At 45.0% G+C, this 19,064-nt stretch overlaps 1 protein-coding gene across 1 annotated transcript; it reads right to left on the bottom strand.

The window, feature by feature from the left end:
• Window positions 1-3,661: 3,661 nt before the first annotated feature.
• SNX5 (sorting nexin 5) lies at window positions 3,662-18,960 on the bottom strand. Its single transcript, XM_082303063.1, has 13 exons — window positions 18,845-18,960; window positions 11,658-11,762; window positions 11,020-11,130; window positions 10,338-10,459; window positions 9,889-10,012; window positions 9,170-9,265; window positions 8,196-8,301; window positions 8,041-8,116; window positions 7,136-7,175; window positions 6,936-7,022; window positions 5,692-5,851; window positions 4,888-4,973; window positions 3,662-4,161 (listed from the first exon to the last, which is right to left on the bottom strand). The coding sequence occupies exons 1-13, from the start codon at window positions 18,941-18,943 to the stop codon at window positions 4,114-4,116; spliced, it is 1,260 nt and encodes a 419-aa protein (XP_082159189.1). The 5' UTR covers window positions 18,944-18,960; the 3' UTR covers window positions 3,662-4,113.
• Window positions 18,961-19,064: the final 104 nt, after the last annotated feature.

Genomic DNA, 19,064 nt, shown 5'->3' with positions numbered 1-19,064 from the left:
AATTCTACTGCCAAGGAAAACAGACCCACAGAAGAGAGCACTAAAAGTCACTTAAACTGACTGAAATGTTTCACTGCACTGGAGCAAAGGCAGAACAGTGACATTGGCAGTTGCCACATCTGCACAGAAGAGCAGCAAACCACAGCCAAGGGACAGCCAAACTCAAAACCACCAGCACTCATCTGACTGCTTCCAAGAGCAGCTGATCAAGACAGCAGGAGCCCTGGAGTGGAATTTCAGATTCAGTTTAAGTTCCTGGCTCTGTCAAAAACTTCCCATGGAACCACAGGCAAGTCCCCTTTTCTGCACACTACCTGAATTCCCTGTCCTGTAAAACAGGCATCATTCCTGCTGGTCTGTTTAAGTTGTGAAGCACTCCTAGCACGGATTATTTTTAGCATGCAAGCATGAAAACCCATTTGAGCTGGACTCTGATCTCAGCTGGGCCTTCTCATGGCTTTGTAATATTAAAAGTAAACAAAAAGCAAGGCTAAGCCCACACCAGAGCTCAGCCACCGGGCAGCATTTTGATAGCAGATGAAACACAGTTTTTGGTAAACAGTGAGCTGCAGATCCAAAGCTGAAGCCAGGCAACAATCCGAGGGATTAAATGGATCACCAGTGCCTGCACTCATTCACTGCTGAGCAGTGATCCGCCAATGGACCGACTTCAAATCCATTTCAGATATCACTGTCACCAAGCAATGACGCAGGTGTTTAGGAGGACAAACTGAAATCACTCTTAACTGTGCTCTCAACCACAGCAGCAAGTGCTGGGAGAGCAGGGAAGAACTGAAACTTCCATCTAAGAACAGGAACTCTGCAGAGCTCTCTGCTTCACAGCACAAACAAGCAGCTTCTCCCAATCTGTTGAAAGAGATGGCAAGTCAGAAACTTAATACCTGCTGAGAAAACCTTCCCAAGTCCATGTTTTGAGAAATTCACATTTGCTATCAGAAGTGAAACACAAGGCAGGGCCTCAGATCAGAGCTCCCCTACAGAGTGTGTAATCCAGAAGAAACAGGATGGAATGGAAAAAAGCAGAATAAATTGGGAGCACATTAAAAGCAAAAACAAATAAAGAACACCCCTCCCCCCCCAACAACTAGTTATATGAATCCCTGATTAAAAATAATCATCCCAATAATCATCCCAAGATAATGGGATAATGGCAGATGAATTTCTGCCCCCACTCAGACCAGGGTGTTAGCAGAGTTTCTGGCTTGTAAAGCCAGTGATAGGTGCAGAATCACTGTGGGAAGCACAGAGCCAGCAACAACCACCATAAAGAGTACATGCCCACAGCTCTTCCAGGCTTTATGTATCCCAAAGGCACACAAGATGTTTGCTGTTTTGTTTGCCAGCCTCAGTATCAGTGATGCATCTTCCTAGAATCATGACTGCTTGCATACGTCAGAGCAAACCAGTTCCTTCCTGAAGTACATTTTGATCCATTCCCTTTCTATGGCTACAAATCCATGTTATTGCAGCACCTGGAATCACAGCTGTGTACAAGAGGACACGTTTTTGGGCCTCTCTTATGGCACCAGGTTGGTTCCCATCTGCAGTATTTCTACAGCTGGATGTTTAACAAACCATAGTAAACTTGACCAAACAGTAGATTTTCCTCTGCCCTCATTCAAATAGAGGAGAACAACTTACATGTGCAGTGTGTGGCTTTTCACAGCAGTTACCATCACGGTGATAAGGCCTGTGCCTGCTCTCAAAAGCCAATTTTTAACTCATGAACTAGAGGAACAAGCTCATAAAGCTAAAGTTAACCCACTTCACAGATGGGATCACTAAATGTACATTAGTCAATCCTTGTTTGGGACATCTATGAAACTCTGCTCTCATCCTCCCCAAATTAGATCCCAGCAATATTTCTAAAAAACTTATTTTCATATTGATGATAACCTGCCTTATCACACTGATTTGCCCAAGCTGATCTTCATTCTGCTAAGGCTTTATTCAAGGCCCTGCTGTAAGAAAAACCACGTCCAGTGATGTAGCACGTGTTAAAGGAATATTTCTGTCCTTCCTTATGAGCAGGGTGCCTACATACACAGCTGATTTCTCTCATGTATCAACATCTGTCCAGATACCAAGTAAGAAACTGGGGAATGCAGCAGCCTTTTCAGGACTTCATCTCAACTCAGCCTGAGGGGAAACGTGGGAGGAGGTTAGAGCCTGCCACCCACTGGCCTCCAGAGGCGTGAGCTGTGCTCTGGCTTATTCTCCAAGTCACCACGTTGAAGCTGACTGCGATGCACTCTGCTGGCAGCAGCTGACACACAGCAGCTTCCTCCAGAGCAACGGTGGCATTGGCAGAGACTGCTTTACAGCTTTCTTGCAGTTATTGTAAATTAACTGTAACTAAAATAACATCAGTCTAAAGCCATAATTACAGCCACTCGAAGAGTTTTGCATACTTTCAATCTGTTCACATTAGTATCTTGACTGGGATTAAGGTATGTCAAGACTTTAGAGTGCCAACCACACAAGAACAAACATCTTGTGGAAAAGCTCTAAAAGGGTATTTGAAACAGAAAAAGGGTCTCTCACTCAGCTTCGAACACACAGCGACGGGCAGTGCATGCAACCTAGCGTAGTCTGGAGTTGGGACATGAAGTGTTGCTTGCCATGGCAAAAACAACTGCACCCTTTCTCTGGAGAAAGCCAAAGCTTTGCCAGTCCAGTTTGGGACTACTACTGGCCCCAGGACAAGTGGCAAGGAGCTTAAATCTGTCAAGAAAGCATCACTGTCACCTATCAGCTACATAGAGGCCACATATGCACAATGGGCTTATGACAAGCAACCACAGGTTGAAACTATTCCTGTCAAACAAAGGAAAAAGGAATTCAGACATTTTTCAGCTACTCTGCTGCAGGTGTGGCTGGCAAAAGCTGCTCAGTTTTCATGGGGAAGGAAAAGCAGTAGGTCATAGGAAAGTAAACCCATAGAAACTGCCACTGAGCTGCCTATTCTCAGAGCTTCTCTGGTTGAAGCTGCTTCAGGCAGTCTGCCCAGAGCACAGCCACATAGCCTACTTTGAGCATGATTAGAAGTTTAGTCACATGAAATTAAGCAAGGCTGAGACATTCATCTTACCCAAAAAGCTGCCTTTAGGAGGATCTGACTCACTGACCTATATCCATATGTGCCCACTGATAGCAAACTGTCCAGTGATGACCCTGGGGTTTATGGGCTGAGCCACCTCAGCTATGGCAGTGTGAGCCCAGCCAGCCATGCAAAGTTTCAGGAGGTTTATATCTCACAGAAGATTGTCCAGGCCTATGTTTCCAGAAGCCCTGAAGATTTAAACAGCCTCTTGTTGCTAGTAGGAGGTGTAAAATTACTTTATAATGCTGTATGTGCAGCATAGTGGAAGAAAAAAGTTGCAGACAGCCATGCAAACAGCAAAATGACTTGAAGTCCACGCATTTCATTTCAACACCCATTCCAAGAACAATCCTCTTGAGCCAAATATTTCTCTCTACTGCTCTGAAGAGCTCCAGGTAATCAGTAATTCATGATAGTTCTGTGTCTGAAGCCTCTTTGTCAGTTTACATCCCACACAAATTCTTGCCATACAACAGCCCATTGTGTCAGACATCTTTATTTGCTGTGTTGCCCAAGTGTACAAATAGTGAATGTAGTTATAGAAATTCAAAATATATTGTAGTATAAATCTGTCTGGGAAGTGGAATGCTAAGATATTCACTTTATAAAATTATTACCCTTAAGTCACTCTCACTTGCACGTTTTAAATATATCAGGGTCATGAAGAGACAGATTATGATCCTGCAAAAAAGGAGTTCTCAGTAAACTTTTTCTGCTAGATGAAGTCAGTCAACAGCAAATTAATTTCTTACATTTGACTCATTTTGAGTTATCAGCCAACAGGATGTTAGCTACATCCAGACAATTCATACACAATTCAGTTCCCATTTATACCAATAAAGTCAATGTATCACTACCAACATTTTTAAGTATTAGTGAAACAATCTCAGTGACAATATTTATTTTAAGATAATGAAGTCAAGCCAGTAAGTTGCCCCTGGCCATTGAGTGCAATTGATGCTTTTGTCACATTTTCAGAGTAAGACTCCTCAGTTCTTGAACAAGTCAATACAGCTCTGCAGGAGAGACACATTGTTCTGCAAAGGAAGAGAATTAGTTTCAGATGAGGATGACTGATAATTCAAATCCTGCCTTTCACAACAAAGCAGCTTCCCAAATAGTGGGTCCATCACAGGATTTTGTAGCCTATGCCAATGCTAAAGATCTCCTACTGCAAAGACAAATACTCATTTGGTAAAGAACCAAAACCAGATCATACAGTCTGCCTCTTCCTGCAGGCCTGCAACCATGACTCAGTTTGTGGTAAGGAGAAGGGCAGGAGACAACAGGAAGCTTTTAAAGAGGGCCAAACTGAGCAGTGTTGTCAAGACCTTTGTGTCACATTCCAGTTCAGCACTGAAGCAGCTGCCTGTGGTAAAGTCCAGTGTTCTCAGGGAGTGGGACATTAGACTTCCCTTCTTCAAAAGGAGCTGAGGATGCACAGTTACTGCTTTGTTCTCTACACTAAGTTAACAGACCCTTCAAGCCTGCCTAGCAAAGCTTGGCAGAGGCTGCTACAAAGCCAGTGTCCCCTCTGCTGACAAGCCAAGCGACAAGGATTGACAGCCTGATCACAAACTGCAGGATGTGCTCTTGTCACAGCACTCAGGAGCACTGGAAGCAGCAGCTGCCTCTAGACACAGTCGGGGTCAAACCCCACAGATGAGGCTGCCTGATGGGAAGCCAGGTGACCCAGCAAATCCTCCCAGTTACACAATATTCACTTCTCTCAACCCATGCCTGTTAAATTCCAGAGAACACACCTTTGCATGTTTTATTTCCAGTTCTGCCATTTCAATTAAATTTTTGCGGAATGCTGCTATTCTCTTCTGTTTGAAGCTCATCAGTTCTGTAGAGAAGGAAAAAAACAAAGATAAGAGAGAGATACAAAGTGTGACAAGTTTCAGTAATGTCCTTATGTTTCAGGAGTAGTACAGCTCAAATTACAGTATTTGATCAAAAAAAAAAGGTTCAAGAGTTAGTCTTGCTGTTTTTAGACAGAGATGCAGTCATCACATGACAGCCTGAGACAGAAAAGCTTCGTAGGAAGACAGCTGGAATAAAACAGAAAAAGCCACACAAACTCTGAGAACACAGAACATTTAAAAGCCAGATACACTAAAGGAGCAGCACGTACACCGTGCAAGCATGTTTCCTCTGCTTTATATTGTCCAAATATATATACACACACACACTTCTACTAAGAACCAGTGTTTGAAACTCTGCATAAGGCACTCAGCTGCACTGGGACAGAGCAAAAGCCTGTTTGCACAGTTCTGATTGAGATAATTAGTTACCTTCTACTACCTAAGTAGTTACATTCACATGGAGGCTGAGTTCAGTCCAGAAGGCAAATACTAGGAATAAGGTTGGTGTAGTACTGACACTGCTCTTCTACAGAGAATTGTTTTTAAAAATGTTTAGCTGCATTAGTTTTACAGGCACCTATACTGTCCTTGGGATGTCCAGGCTATTTGTTCAGGAGCCTTCAGTAGCTGAAGGTCAGATGGAGACCTCAACTGCATTAAGCTCTCCTTTAAGCGTAAGTACAGCAAAGCCTGTTTTACCTTGTTTTGCAGATTCTGAAATCTTTTCAAACTTCTGACAGCACTCCTGTTGATGTGCCTCAGCCAGCTTGACGTCCTTGCTCTTTAGTCTGGCTTTGTCTAGAGCTTTGTTCGAGTTCTCATAGTCGACTAGAGCCCTGGTTCGTCTGTACAAAAGATCCTGAATAGACAGAAATAGCACAGCAGAGCCTTAGCAGGACTACTTCTCAAACTGAGGTTACAACTACCTTAGCAGCAGGAGGTTTCACTTCTTTCAGCACCAGATTCTGCTTTTTCCAACAAGCTATTACAGCCTGCTCTTGGCATAGCAATAGGAGCCTTTCACAGTGCAGCACTGCATTTTCAGGACAGCCACTTACACCTTAGTGAAGGAAGTCTAAGAGCTGCTATAGGCATAATTTCTTCCCTTAAAGTAGTTTATCCTGCTGTAAGGTGGATCTCTCCACTAAGGAGGAAAAGCACTTTCTGAATTCCCTCAGTCTACTTCCAGCAGACATTTAATTCATTGGAGATCTGACAGTTTGACTGAAGCACTGCACTAACCTAAACAGGAGAAGTAGTACAAGTCTCTGAGCCAATCCCTTTCTAATCTAGCAGGAATATAGTTGTGGTGTCTAAATAACAGTACATCACACTGAGGGAGGCTGTAGCAGATGTTCTAGGGCACCTGACATCACTGGTAGGACTCTAGATGAAGAGGCCCTGTAGGTTATACCTAGATACCTTTTTTCAGTACAGTCACCCCCCTGTCAAATCAAGAGATTAGAAGAATTGCCAGCAAGGCTTTTGCAGTCACATCAATCTACCAAAGCCCTCTTGGAAGTCCAGGCTCCAATAACCCTCACAAGTTACCACATATTTGTGCTAAGGTACTCTAAAAATCCTGAAGTCAATCCCAACTACTAATTAGTCATCATTGATTTTATTGGCAAGTCCATGAGTACTCAGGCAGGGGACAGGGAAGAAACTGCTGCAGACTTAAATTCAGTTTGCTCTAACTTACAGAAATTTAAAGAGTTCTTCCACTTTACATGCCAAAGAAAAATTGGTCCAAGGGCTTCTCTAAGTGGCTGGGCTCCAGCTAGCTAATATATAGCTTCTATATTCTGCTGTGGTTTAAGAGTATCAGGTTTCTTACACAAAACAAGGGTCCACTTTCCCGTCTTCTTAAAGCACAAAGAACACCATGAGTGAGTCATGCTGCCCATAACAAAACTAAGCTTCAAAAAGAAAACTGTTCTCACCTTAGCAGCTTCTATATTGAGCATGTAGTACCTCAACAGTTCAGAGAGCTTTAAGTCTTCATCAGATGAAACTCTACTCTCTACCTTCTGCAAATGGAAAAAAAAAAAAAATCAGATAGTTGGTGTGTAACAGAGAACAGCAACACCCAGAGTCAGAGATTCTTCTCCCCCACACCCACCCCCAGCAAAGATTCTCTTACCCTGAGTTTCTCAAAGAGCTCTGCAACTTTCAACAAGTACCTAGTGAGAGAAAAAAAAAATGCATAAGTAAGTTTGAGATACTTCTTAGTCTGATAAATGCCAGGATCATCTGGCAGGAAAACAGAAAGCCGAAGGCTGGAGTTTACTCCTGTATACAGATCCAAACTCAAAATAAATAAACTACAAATCCAGGGCTCAAAATAAATTCATTTAGGCAAAGACCTGGAAAAAAGGTTCAATGTGCTGGATTCCAGCCTACCAGAGAAGTACAGCTTAGCAGCTCAACACCATTTAATGTAACAATGCTGATCTCCAGAGCATAAAGGTCTTGTGGAGAATATTCCTGCTGCTATCCAAGAGGGATAAGCTGACTTGTTTGTTCAGCTATACACTCTGTTTTAACAAGGTCTTGGTAAATTGATAGCAAAGTCAAAAAGTGGAAGAAGTCACCTCAGAAAAGGTGACTGGGTTTCCCCAGCTTAAAAATCCCCTACTATTCTGGAAGTGCAAAGGTCCAGAAGATGGTACAGACCTAGCGTAAGCTGACCTAGAGCAGTTATATTTAACAGCACAGTAGAACACACATGCATAAACCCTTTCTTCAAGAGTCTCTAGCAGTTTGTGACCTGAAGAGAAGCAAGGAGATTTCTGTTTAGAAGTGTTGATGACCAGCACAAGTAACCTCTAGGACACAACAGGCAAGAGATCAACTAGTTCAGAGTTAGGTGCAATTGATAACATCAGGTCTGCCACAGCAGGAGTACCAGAGGAAGGGAAGTTTTAATGCCACTTGCTTGTAATTCAAGAAACTCAAACCACCTATGACTCAATCCTCTGGATTTTACAGAAGAAACTTGGTATTGCCAGACTCAGGATGTGTTTATGAGCAGTTAGAATTGCTTACTTTTTGATAATTGTAGGCTCTTCTAATGCCAGGCTGTTCAAACAAGCTGAAGTATAAATATAGTCATCTGCAACATCTGCAAGAACAAGACAAGGTTTTCAGGCTGAAATCAGCAAAACTGCATGATCTTTTGAAAGGGCTTTGAAAAGATTCACTTTTATGAGATCTTGTCATCTTATCTGCTTTTGCACATGCATCCTTGATTCTGTTGTAGTAGTTCACAAGAAAAGTCTTCTCTTGCTCAAAAAAATCTTCTACTTCCTGAAAAAGAATATGACCTGTTAAGTCAGGAACTGCAGAATACAACCTCTTCCCTGTTTTGGGAAGGGCCAAAGAAACAAACATAACCTGGGCCTGAGCATGAGGCCCACCAGTCCTCACTGAAAAAATGTTCAAGACCAGATGTGAAGCAAGGGTTTGACAAACCAAGCCACCTGCCAAGCTTCTTTCTCACTATGCAGGGAAGATGAAGTTGACACTCAAATACTGATGCAGGTTGTCTGAAGCAGCCAGTAAGTTGGTATAGGACAGCCCTCAGGACTCCCAGCTGCTGGAAATTTATTTCCTAGGCCTGCTGCAACACTCTAGCTAAGGGATAAGCAGTTTACAAGGTTGTTTCTCATCCACACCAAACTTGATACATATTGTAATGTTTCATGACACTGTGGATAGAACAACAAGCTTATTGGGAAGTGTTGCCGTGGCAACATGACAAAAGCTGGAGCAAGACCAGTTACAGGAGTCTTTAGTATTGATCTTGTCTAGCATAAGCAGAAACCCATCAATCATGTCTATTCAGAGCTCCAAAGCAGACAAAATCCACACGCCCATTTCCTGAAGCTATAATTTCTTCCTCTTCACCAGTATCAGGTATTAAAGCAACTATTCTGCATCCAGAAACTTTGTTAAATTATACATTTAACAGTCTAAAGCTCCAGTGTCTTATTTCTATAGAAGTCAAAATTAATATAGGCTCCTCCCCTCAAGTTGGGAGAGCACTTACAAGGCAGGTTAATGTCAGTAGCTGAGCCGCATGCACAGCAAGCCTGAAGCAGACAGGGGTAACGTCCCTGGAGCAGGAAGCAAGAAACAATCAAGATTAGGGTAAGAGACAAAGCAACAACCTTACCTTGACTCCAGAGAAGAGGACCTCATCAGCACTCTTTACTACACTTTTTAAAAAGCCACCAAACATCTCTTTAGTGTTTTTTCTCCGAACACTCAGCTGTAATAGAGAGGCCAAATCAGATTTTAAGTTATACCCAGAGAGGAAAAAACAGTGACTGTTTTGTCACTTGCAAGGTAGTAACATCCTTTATATCTAGCACGTGTCAGAGCAGGTTCATTTCCAAGCCCACCATAACACCCATATAAAAATGTAACATGTAATAAGTGGCTTGGCTACAAGTAGTTCAACTACTCTGTGCCATAGATTTTTCTTATTTCCAGAAACAGTTCAATTTCTCCTTGCATATCTTGGATCAGCATCTATCACTCAATTAGGTGTGACAAAACACATGCAGGACTAACTTTAATACACCTCCATTCCTCCATTTTAGGATCATGCAACACAGCACAGGTACACCTGAGTCATACATGCTCCCAAGATAAAGACATGCAAAGGTGGCTTCCTGAGAAATTTGACAAAGACTTAGAAACACTGAGATTTATAACAGAAAAGTCTGAAGGTCAGGCTTTCATCCTTCAGTCATCTCATAGAAATACTTGCAAAATCTACTTGCTGATGCTGCGCAGATTCACAGAACATTCTGACTGTGCCCAGCAAAAACAAGAACACTCCTAACAGTTTACCTCACTTGGAAAAGGAAACAAGGAAAAAAGTCTTACATCCTGGTCATACTCCAGGAAAACATGGAAATTGCGATCTTTGCTGAGCACAGGATGAGAAGCAATCCGCTGCAGGAAGATCTCATGTGATGAGACAGTCTTCTTGAAGACAGCGAGGTATTCACTGCAAGGAAACAACAGACTGAGATCGTCCCTTGTACTGCTTTCTTCAATATACAAAGAACTGCTTTAAGTTTATCCCATGAAAATATTCAACTGCAGGCTTCTGAAATAGCCAGCTCGTGATAGTGAAGCTACTTCCAATCTCTTTAGCTAGGAAGTTTTCCAGCTTGAAAGCTGGAAAAGCTGGGCAACTCCTCAGCTCCAGGATTTTCAAGACACCCTTCAAAACAAGGGTTTTGAACTCAAGATCATTTATCACCAAATGAGCTGCTCTCCCAGGAGGCTTCTCTAAATGCAGCTTTTGGCAGTAGACCCATTTTACTTACGCTTCCAGCTCTTGCTTCATTTTGGCAAACTCTTCTTTTGTCATAGACACTTCTCCTTCCCCCAGCTTCTGCATCTTCTCTCTGGGACCATCAAAGTCAGGCTTTGAAGGTGCTGGAGGTATCTAGGCAAGGAATTGGTTAGTCATGGATATTAGCAAATAAAGTCTTCCAAGACTACTTCTAGCCTTCTCTGGAAGAAGGCTCTTTTGCCTGGTCATGGGAAAGTGTGGTAAAGAGCGCATGACCCAGGAATTCTAGAGGCACATTGACATTTTTGTGTTATCCCTGCTTTGTGTTATCCCTGTCCCACAAGGAAAACCAACCCAGAGAAACAGTTTCTGTAATCCACCCCACAGCCAGCCACCTCCCAAGGAATCATGATAGGAAGGAAAGAGCACATTTAATAGATTATTTCAGTGTGCCATCTTCAGGCAGATATTAATACCACCGCAGAGTCAAGGACTCTCAAAGCATCTTTTGCTGCTCTAAGCTATATGGAACATGGACATAAATGCCATACCACTCAAGATGTTTAGGGAATTAAAGCAACAGGAGGCATAGGGAACACCCAAGTCACAAAACACCAGTAACACTGGTAAAACATATTTCATGCCCTTATTAGTAGGCACTTTAGATTGCTAAAGTTTTTCAGCTAGAATCACTGTCTTCAGGAAGTACTTACAATGAGTCCTGCATACTCTTCAGTTTCAGTGAGTGTATCATGTAACCACACAAAGTCTTCGTGCTGCCTTGTAACTGAAAACTCAGGGCTTTGAAAAGCTGGCAGTGTAGTCTGGAAGAGAATATATAGAAGCCCCACTGTTTTGTAAATCCGTGCTTTTAGAAACATTTCTGTCCATTTCCAAAGGAAGCTATTCTGCTTAGTAAGAGCCTTGCCCACTCCCTTTTAGCTGAGCTGGCACTTATTCAACAGTACCACTAAGGAGACTGCTGGAAAAGAAAGTACTGTTGTAGAACAGCATTAATGCAGTTTGTTTTGTGACATTTCACAGTAGCTCATTTCCTACCCCCCCAGCCTTCTGGTGTCTAGCTAGGATTTCTTAGCAAAGCCAACCTAACCATCAGCTACTTGTCTCTGTTTCGAGTGTTCAAATCCTAGGAAATCTGAAGTTTCTGTATACATATATATATATATATATATATATATATATATATATGTACACACACATCCTCAGGCCACCTTTAAGTGGAAAATCCCCATCTAATTAGATTTTTTTCATTGCCAAGCCCATCTTTGCAGGTATGTGTACTGCAAATACATCTGTTACTTGCACAGCCTCTTTTTGCCTGTGACCTTACCTTAGTGTGCACAGTGAACTTCACTCTGTCCTTTTCACTTAGGGCATCGGGGATATCAATTTGGAGAGAAGGATCAACATTCAGGTCTACAGATACAGACCTCAGCTGCAAGAGAATTCACAGAATAATCCTTGATCAAGCAGCAAGTAGGTTTAGTGAAGCTGATTGATCATCAGTAGAGAACAAGAACCACACTGCACTATGCCCCTGCCTTCAGGTACATCCCATATGACCAGAATTGCTTTCCCAGTGCTTCAAAGAGCCTTAAACTGAGCCAGCATCTTCCTTTGGGGGCTTATTTCTTCATTCATTCCAAGAGCCTAGACCCAGAACATCATTTCAAGCATACTTAAACTTCTAAAGAGCAGCGGAATAGCTTTCTCAGTTGAAGATCCTCCAGCTTACACATGAAGAGTGTCTTCTGAGAGGCCCTCCCTTGAGTGCTGCAGCCCAGCAAATCATTGCTCTTTTCTGCATAAGGGAGAAACCACCAGAGATCAAGGTCACAACACAGGGAATTTGCTGAAGAGGGACTGTATGAGCCAGGAGGAATGCTGAGGTTATCCTTTGGAGATAATTCTGAAGGCCGCCTCAGAAAAGCAGGCTAGAGAACTGCACCAGGACTGCAATCTCACCACTCTGCAGCACGGACCACACCAGCCAGGAGCCTGCTCCTACTACTGCTGTGTACACTAAGTTTCAGCATCCAAGCCCACAAGCAAATGGTGCCAGGATCTGAGCAATCCTATCATATCACAGATGGCTAAATGCTGCCTGAAGCCTCTGTAAAGCTGCCTAAGAACTGTTGATGGGCTCCCTGTTGTAAGGTGAAGCTTTGCTTCCAAAAGGCTCTGGAAGCTCCCTCCCCCTAGGCTGGCCATCTGCAGCCCAGACCTGGTATGTGACAAGTCTCTCTGGCTGCCTGCAGAGGACACAGCTGCCAGGACTGGGAGCATTCGCCCCTGCCACTGCTCTCCCCTATGGTGAGACTGCCGTGCACAAGTGAGGGATATCCCAACCACTGCACCCTCCAGCCATGATAAAAACACTTCTGCCTGCTGTGTCCTCACTGTTAGCTAGAATTAAAAGGAGATAGGTAACAGATAAAACTTTTTAAGCCTTATGGCTTGCAACATGTTAAGCTTCCTAGAAGATGGGAAGGACAGAAGACTTTTAGCCCATCCTGGGCATTGCCTTGGCAGCAAGCACACTTACAGAGCATGCCCTGGAACACAGTTCCTAGCAGTCCCTGGCACTGTTCGCATCCAAAAGGACATGGTGGGACTCCAAACTCTACAAGGATTCCAACAGTAATCACTTCCCTCCAGTCACCACTTAGGACATACTGTTATGTTCCCATACAGGCAGGCAATTCTGGTCCTTGCTAGGAAGGCACAGGCCAAACAGAGGTGCATGGTTCAGAGGTCACTGACATGGGTTTGGGCAGAAGCTGCTCCACTCAGGCACTGCAGGAAGGACAGGTAGAAGGCCACCAGTCAGCCATCAGCTTCACTGAGAGCACAGCTCGCTGTTTGTTGCCAAATGAAAGGCAAGTTGCTTGGTGTTTCCCATTTCCCAGCCAGACAACACCACCAGCCAAAGCAGAAAGATGCAGACCCCAGTGTTTTACATCTTGCTTACTTCTATTTGCTGTCCAAACAGGATCAGCAGTGCTAACAATATGAACTGCTGAGTCTGGAAAGTATGATAAGCCAAAGGAAACTGTTTCCTCTCAGCTAAACTAAGGAAAGGATTACACAAATCAGACAGTCCTGAATTTGGGAGCTTTCTTACAAAGTTTTCTGGAGAAAGTAACCCATGATTAGATGCTGTCTGCACACCCCTCCATGCCTAGTAGTTGTCTACAAGAGACAGACAAGCATGAACATAAAGCAGTCCTGCTTGGTCAGGTTAAAGCAGTTAACATGTCACAAGCATGTGTATCCTGGCACCCTGCACCAACTGCAAGTAGGACCTGGAGCTGTATAAAACCAAGGGTTGTAAGACCCCTGGTCTGCTGTAGGTCTGTGGAGGTCACTGTGGGCTCCTAACTCCAGGCCAGAGACCTTTAGGATTACACAATCACGGTTCAGACTAAAAAGGGAATATTCACGCTGTTTGACTTCAGGAGGAGGGAGTGCTTTGTTTCCCGACAAAAAGTGCTGGAGCAGCATTTGTCCCCTGAATGGGAAGCAGGAAGCTCCACTCCTGTCAGCAGAGCTCTATAAAACACTAACTCAGTGAGCACCCACAGCAGGTGTCCCACACCAACCCCTGACCCACACAAGCACCTGCTCTGCAGCACCAATGGCTCCGCACGCAGGACCTTTCGTGCCACCATCTCTGCAACACCCATCCTACAAGCAGGAATGGGGACCAACATGCTTATGGTCACATGAAGGCTGTGCAGAGCAAAGGGATTAAACATCCATCGCCAGACCCCAGGATTGTTCTTTTACCACAGCAGGCAACCAACCCAAGGCTTTCCCAGGTCACCACTCCACCTGAACTCTCTGGCAGCTCCTTCACATCCAGAGGCATTTCTCTGCTAGGATGCCACTGCTTCCTCCCAGGACTCCAGGAAGTAGGGCAAGAGAACTGAAGTTTCCCCATCCAGTCACCAGAAACCAGTCTGTCACTCCACACCCTCAAGGGATATAACCCAAGCTCAGCAGCTGGGAAGGGATTATTGCTTACTTGTAGCAGATATCCAAATAGGTACAGAGGACACACAGAGGGGAAACAGCTGGGCTGGGCTGCAAACTGAAACACTCAGCCAAAGCCAGCACAGTACTCTCACCTTCAACTCTCATTTCTCTTTCCCAGAAGCAGCTTCTGGTTAGCCATGACTACAGAAACTGTTGCAGCTTCTCTGACACCTCCCACTTCTAGACTCAAGACTCGTCAGTGACTCTTTCAGGATTCCTGGGGTTTCTTGAGGATTCAAGCAAAACTACTCCCTGTTCAGCACAGATACTGTCCACCTGTCCAACTTGGAAATTAGAACAAGACAAAGCAGAGCCCTTCACAATAACATAGATATCATATTGGTTAACATTTCTAGGTTTCAGGATGAGAAGATTAAAAATAGATATTATGGTACTGATTAGGACACCATGACAAACACCTGATCTAGAAGCCCAGGAAACACCAGATATTACTACTGTACCCATTCCAGGTAGAATTTTAGAATTTTGCTTTTTTTCCATTTGTTAGAGATGCTAGGGGAAAAAAAAAAAAAAAAAAAAAAAAAAAAAGCTGGATCACTTAAGTACAATGGGGTGATGACCATCAGCTACCCAGACTTCTGCCTGACAGACATTACATTTCTGATCAGGCCTCACCCAAATACAAACACATCTCGATGCTTGCAGGCACCCAGTGGAAGGAAATGCCCTCAACCACTGAAGTCTCTTAGTTCTGGTGAGAGGCCTGAGCTGCTGCTTTTACAGTTCCACCCTTTGCAGTTTTAGCATCAGCTCCGGATGACTCGGTGTCACTTCTGCATTCTAACAAAAGAATCTGCCAGTGCAAGCAACTGTGTACAACTTCTGACTGCTAGTGAAATACATATTTGTTCTCAAAGACAGATTAATCCAGGGGTTTTCCACATAGCCAAGCTCTTGGAAGCAGCAAGGAGCCCTTCCACAAGAGCTCACATGTCAAAGCTTTCTGCTTATTGTCAGCTACCTTTTAAAAACCTTCTCCCCTTACTGATCACCTCCCTGCTGTCATTCAAGCAACAGCCCACAAACAAGACTTCAGTAGTAATTACCTCTGCCGCTACCTAGAATCCATTACTTTTTACAGGGCAGGATTTCTAATTAAAGCTGCTTAGGTGCCCTCCGGAGACCACTAAAAGATCATTATGTTTTCTGGCAGTTTATACAGAGCCCTCCATTCCAGAGGGCCTTGTTTCAACACCCAGGAGTTAACCAGCAGAGAATCTGGCCAGCAGATAGCAGCAGCATAAGCTGCTGGAACTACATTTTAGTCATATTCAGCACAAACAGCTTAAGTTTCCTTTTAATCAGGATGCTAAAAGGACATCTGAAAGTGCACTGCAGGCATGCAGCACTACAGAGCCAACAGAGCACATGTGAAGTTTGGATCTTGCAGCCTTTGTGGCAGGTTTGCTGTTACCACTCTGACACTGAGCTGAACAGTCCTGAAGTGGTCTGGTTACACACAGCCAGGAAAATTGAACCAGGGCTTACTTATGCTATAGAAAATGCTTCCCCAAATTTGTGGCTTTGGACTGGAGAGCTCCAGTGATGCAAAGGTTTAATTATTTTGCTTAAAACACAGATAAAGAGGGAATAACAGCTCAATGTAATCACACTGAAATGGCATTCCTCAGCAAGTGCAGTGCTTGCCAAGGAAGCAGAAGGCCCAGGGCACCTGTTGCCTCTGGCTGTGCAATAAACTGGCCCTCTCCTGCCAGAGGGATCTCTGCATCACTCTCTGCAGAAACCAGCAGGTCACACCCCTCCTGACAGAGGGAAGGACACCATAAACATTCAAGGATGCCACATTCCAAGCAAAAACCCCACTGGCTCACCCTGTACCACCAGCAGCACACAGGACACCTCCACCCAAGCCACAGCTTCTTCCTCAGTTCGAGGGGTCGAGCAGCAGCTTTGGCCATGCAGGGCAAGCCCCCTGTGTGCCTGCAGAGCACAGCCTGGGGCTGAGCACTCCTGGCCCTGCTCCAATGGAAATTGTGCAGCAGCAGCAAACCCCCAGGCCACAATCAGCATCCCCAAGAATGCTTTCCTGACCTCCTACAGTGAGGCCAGAGCTGGTGGCAGGGAGTCTCAGGAATACAGCAGCCTCACCATGCTGGCTTCACCTTCCATTAGCCCAAACTGCTGGGCCAGCATCGTGGAGGCTGCATGTCCTTGAGAGTGTGTTATCCCTATCCAGGAGCTGTCACCTTGCTAGCAGCTCACCTCCCCACTTGATTTCAGGCCCAGCAGCATGCAGAAGCAGGTTTTTTGCTAAGCACAGGCAAGATCCAGTGTGGCCTCATTCCTTCCAGAACATGCAGCAGAATTTGTCCAGCAGAGAATCACCATTTGTGAGCGATAACAGCAAGTCCCAGGCCATGACACAACATTTTGTCTTCCACTGATTGCTTTGAGAAAGAGGGGCTACAATACATGCTCTCAGGATTTTGATCTAGAACACTTTAACTGCAGACTGAAGCCTTAAAATACCATGAAGTCACTGATATTAAGAAATACCAAGGTATTTACTCAAATAGCTTGGAAGCCCCACTACTCACTTCAAATTCTGAAGTGCCTTTTCCTCCCCCATGACAGATTAAACCTTATTTTCCACTGCACTTCCAATCACCCTTATCCTACCCTCCCTTCCTCTTCCTACATATCCTGATCCTCTCTTGCTTTGCCACCTCAGGGTCAGTTTTTAGTTTATACTTAACAGTGACTCCTATTTAAGTTAATGCCTAATTAAGTTTCCCTTACAGGCATGGGTTTTATCTACTGGTCACACACCAGTCCCATGTTGTTGTTTCTTTGCCTGAACAGGAACAGACAAGATAGGAACATTTCTATCCTCCCCGGTGCTGCTGGAATCCCAAGACAGCCCTACAACCTAAAACAAGCTAATCTTTGTCCACTGAGCATCAGAGTTTAAAGCTACTCCAGCCCCCACCACGAGAATGCTTTCCCCTCCCCCCGATATTCCTGTCTGAGTTAGAAAGGCACATAAACACTCAAAAGTTACCAATTGCTGCAAGAGAGTTGATGTTTGACCTTCCACTCCACCCCTCACCTGCAGATCCTGCAGGCCTGTAAAGACTCAGTATTCTCCAAGGGCAGACACTTTAACACAAAGAGTTTCACATGCAGCAGAAAAGACTTAAAGCACTGGCCAGCTCACAGCTCAAAGCAACCTACTAGAAAATGCTTCTTCTACAAACTTCTGCCTATCCTACTGACTCAGGATTGTTTCAAAACAAGATTCATATGGAAGAGAAGCAGAAAAAATGAAATTATCCAGAAGACGTTAATAAAAGCTGGTGTATTTCTTGCCTCAGCTAATATGCATGCTCCAAAAAGCTGGCAAAAACAGAGACTGAAGAGACTTTCAGCACTCCTAACAGCTTAAAACAAAGTCACCTTCCTGCCAGTGAAGCTTAGCCACAATGCAAAAACCACATGCAGATGTGACAACATGAAAGGCAAATAGACAACTTGCTGACTCTTCCAGGGCTGCCTTGCCTCCTTTTCAAGGTGTGTTGAGGGTAGTTATTAAACCTTATTAAGAGCAAAAGTTAACCCAGTCAGCTTGTCCAGTAGAAGAGATAATTCCAATCACTGTCTACACTACATAAACATTAATTCACGAAGTTCCTGTTTTAGCATTTTACTTGCATTTCCTCTGAGAAGTTGAGAGTCTTCACATTAGGAAACACCCTGTGCTGCTTGAAAGGGAAGACATGAAGCTCCTTGGCACTTACAGCTTCAACACTTCTCCGGACAAAGGAAACCCAAGCGAGCTGCTGATGTGACAACCAAGGGAAAGGGGCACCGCAGGTGAAGTGACAGCTGACAGCCTAATTAACCCAGAGCACACGGCCAGGAAGGCCGGTCACTGACACGCAGGGCAGCTGACCCACCGAGGAAGAGCAAGTTTAACCCCCCGCAGCACAGTCGCCTACAGCACTTCGCCGGCTGTGCCCAGGGACAGGTCCTGGCGAGCAGGTCCTGCTCCTGCATCACCTGCCAGGCCCGGTTCCCGCAGCTCCAGGGCCCTGGTTATCACCCTGCTCCTACCTCGGCACAGGAGTGCAACCTGCACTGGGTCACGGCAGCTGCACAGCCCTTCCCTCCTTCCTCCTCCTCCTTCCCACTCCGGCTTTAATCCTCCCCACCCCCCTGTCTTTCCCGGGGCACCTCTCCCTTCAGGCGCTGCTCCCCACGCTCGCCCCGGGCCACCCTGACCCCCCGCCATCAGGAGACGTGGGTGCGCCAAAGGCACGAGGACTAAGGCGACTACTATTTTAAAAACAAACCCTAAACGGAGCAGAAATTAAAAACCTGTCACTGTCCCAGCGCTGCCGGGGGCAAAGGGAGCAGGGAGCTCATTCTCACGCCGCGGGGGCAGCTCGGCTGCGCCCTCACCGCCCGCCCCGGCCAGACCCGGGCCGCCGCCCTCACCTTGTCCTGCGCGTCCCCACGGAGCAGAGCCATATCTCCGGGAGAGGCAACCACCCTCCACCTTTCTCTTTCTCCTCCTCCTCGCCACCTCCTCCTCATATAACCCGGGCGGAGCCGCCGCCGCCACACCCCCCGAGGGGCACTCGCCATCTTCGGTGAGGGCAGAGCGCTGTTTGCCTTCATCCAAGATGGCACCACAACGCTTTATTTTTTTTTTGTC

This window comes from Coloeus monedula (assembly GCF_965178545.1).
Source record: "Coloeus monedula genome assembly, chromosome: 2".
Classification (NCBI taxonomy): Eukaryota; Metazoa; Chordata; class Aves; order Passeriformes; family Corvidae; genus Coloeus; species Coloeus monedula.
Note: the sequence above shows the minus strand (reverse complement) of the source record. Positions and strands in the feature narration are given on the sequence as shown.

Bases quoted from the DNA above. Each gene is read 5' to 3' on its own strand.
- SNX5 (XM_082303063.1), bottom strand. From the start codon at position 18,943: ATGAGGAGGAGGTGGCGAGGAGGAGGAGAAAGAGAAAGGTGGAGGGTG. The intron at 11,131-11,657 runs GTAAGGTCACAG...ATTCTCTTCCAG, and splicing joins AGTTCACTGTGCACACTAAG to ACTACACTGCCAGCTTTTCA. The intron at 8,117-8,195 runs GTGAATCTTTTC...TTGTTCTTGCAG, and splicing joins GATGACAAGATCTCATAAAA to ATGTTGCAGATGACTATATT.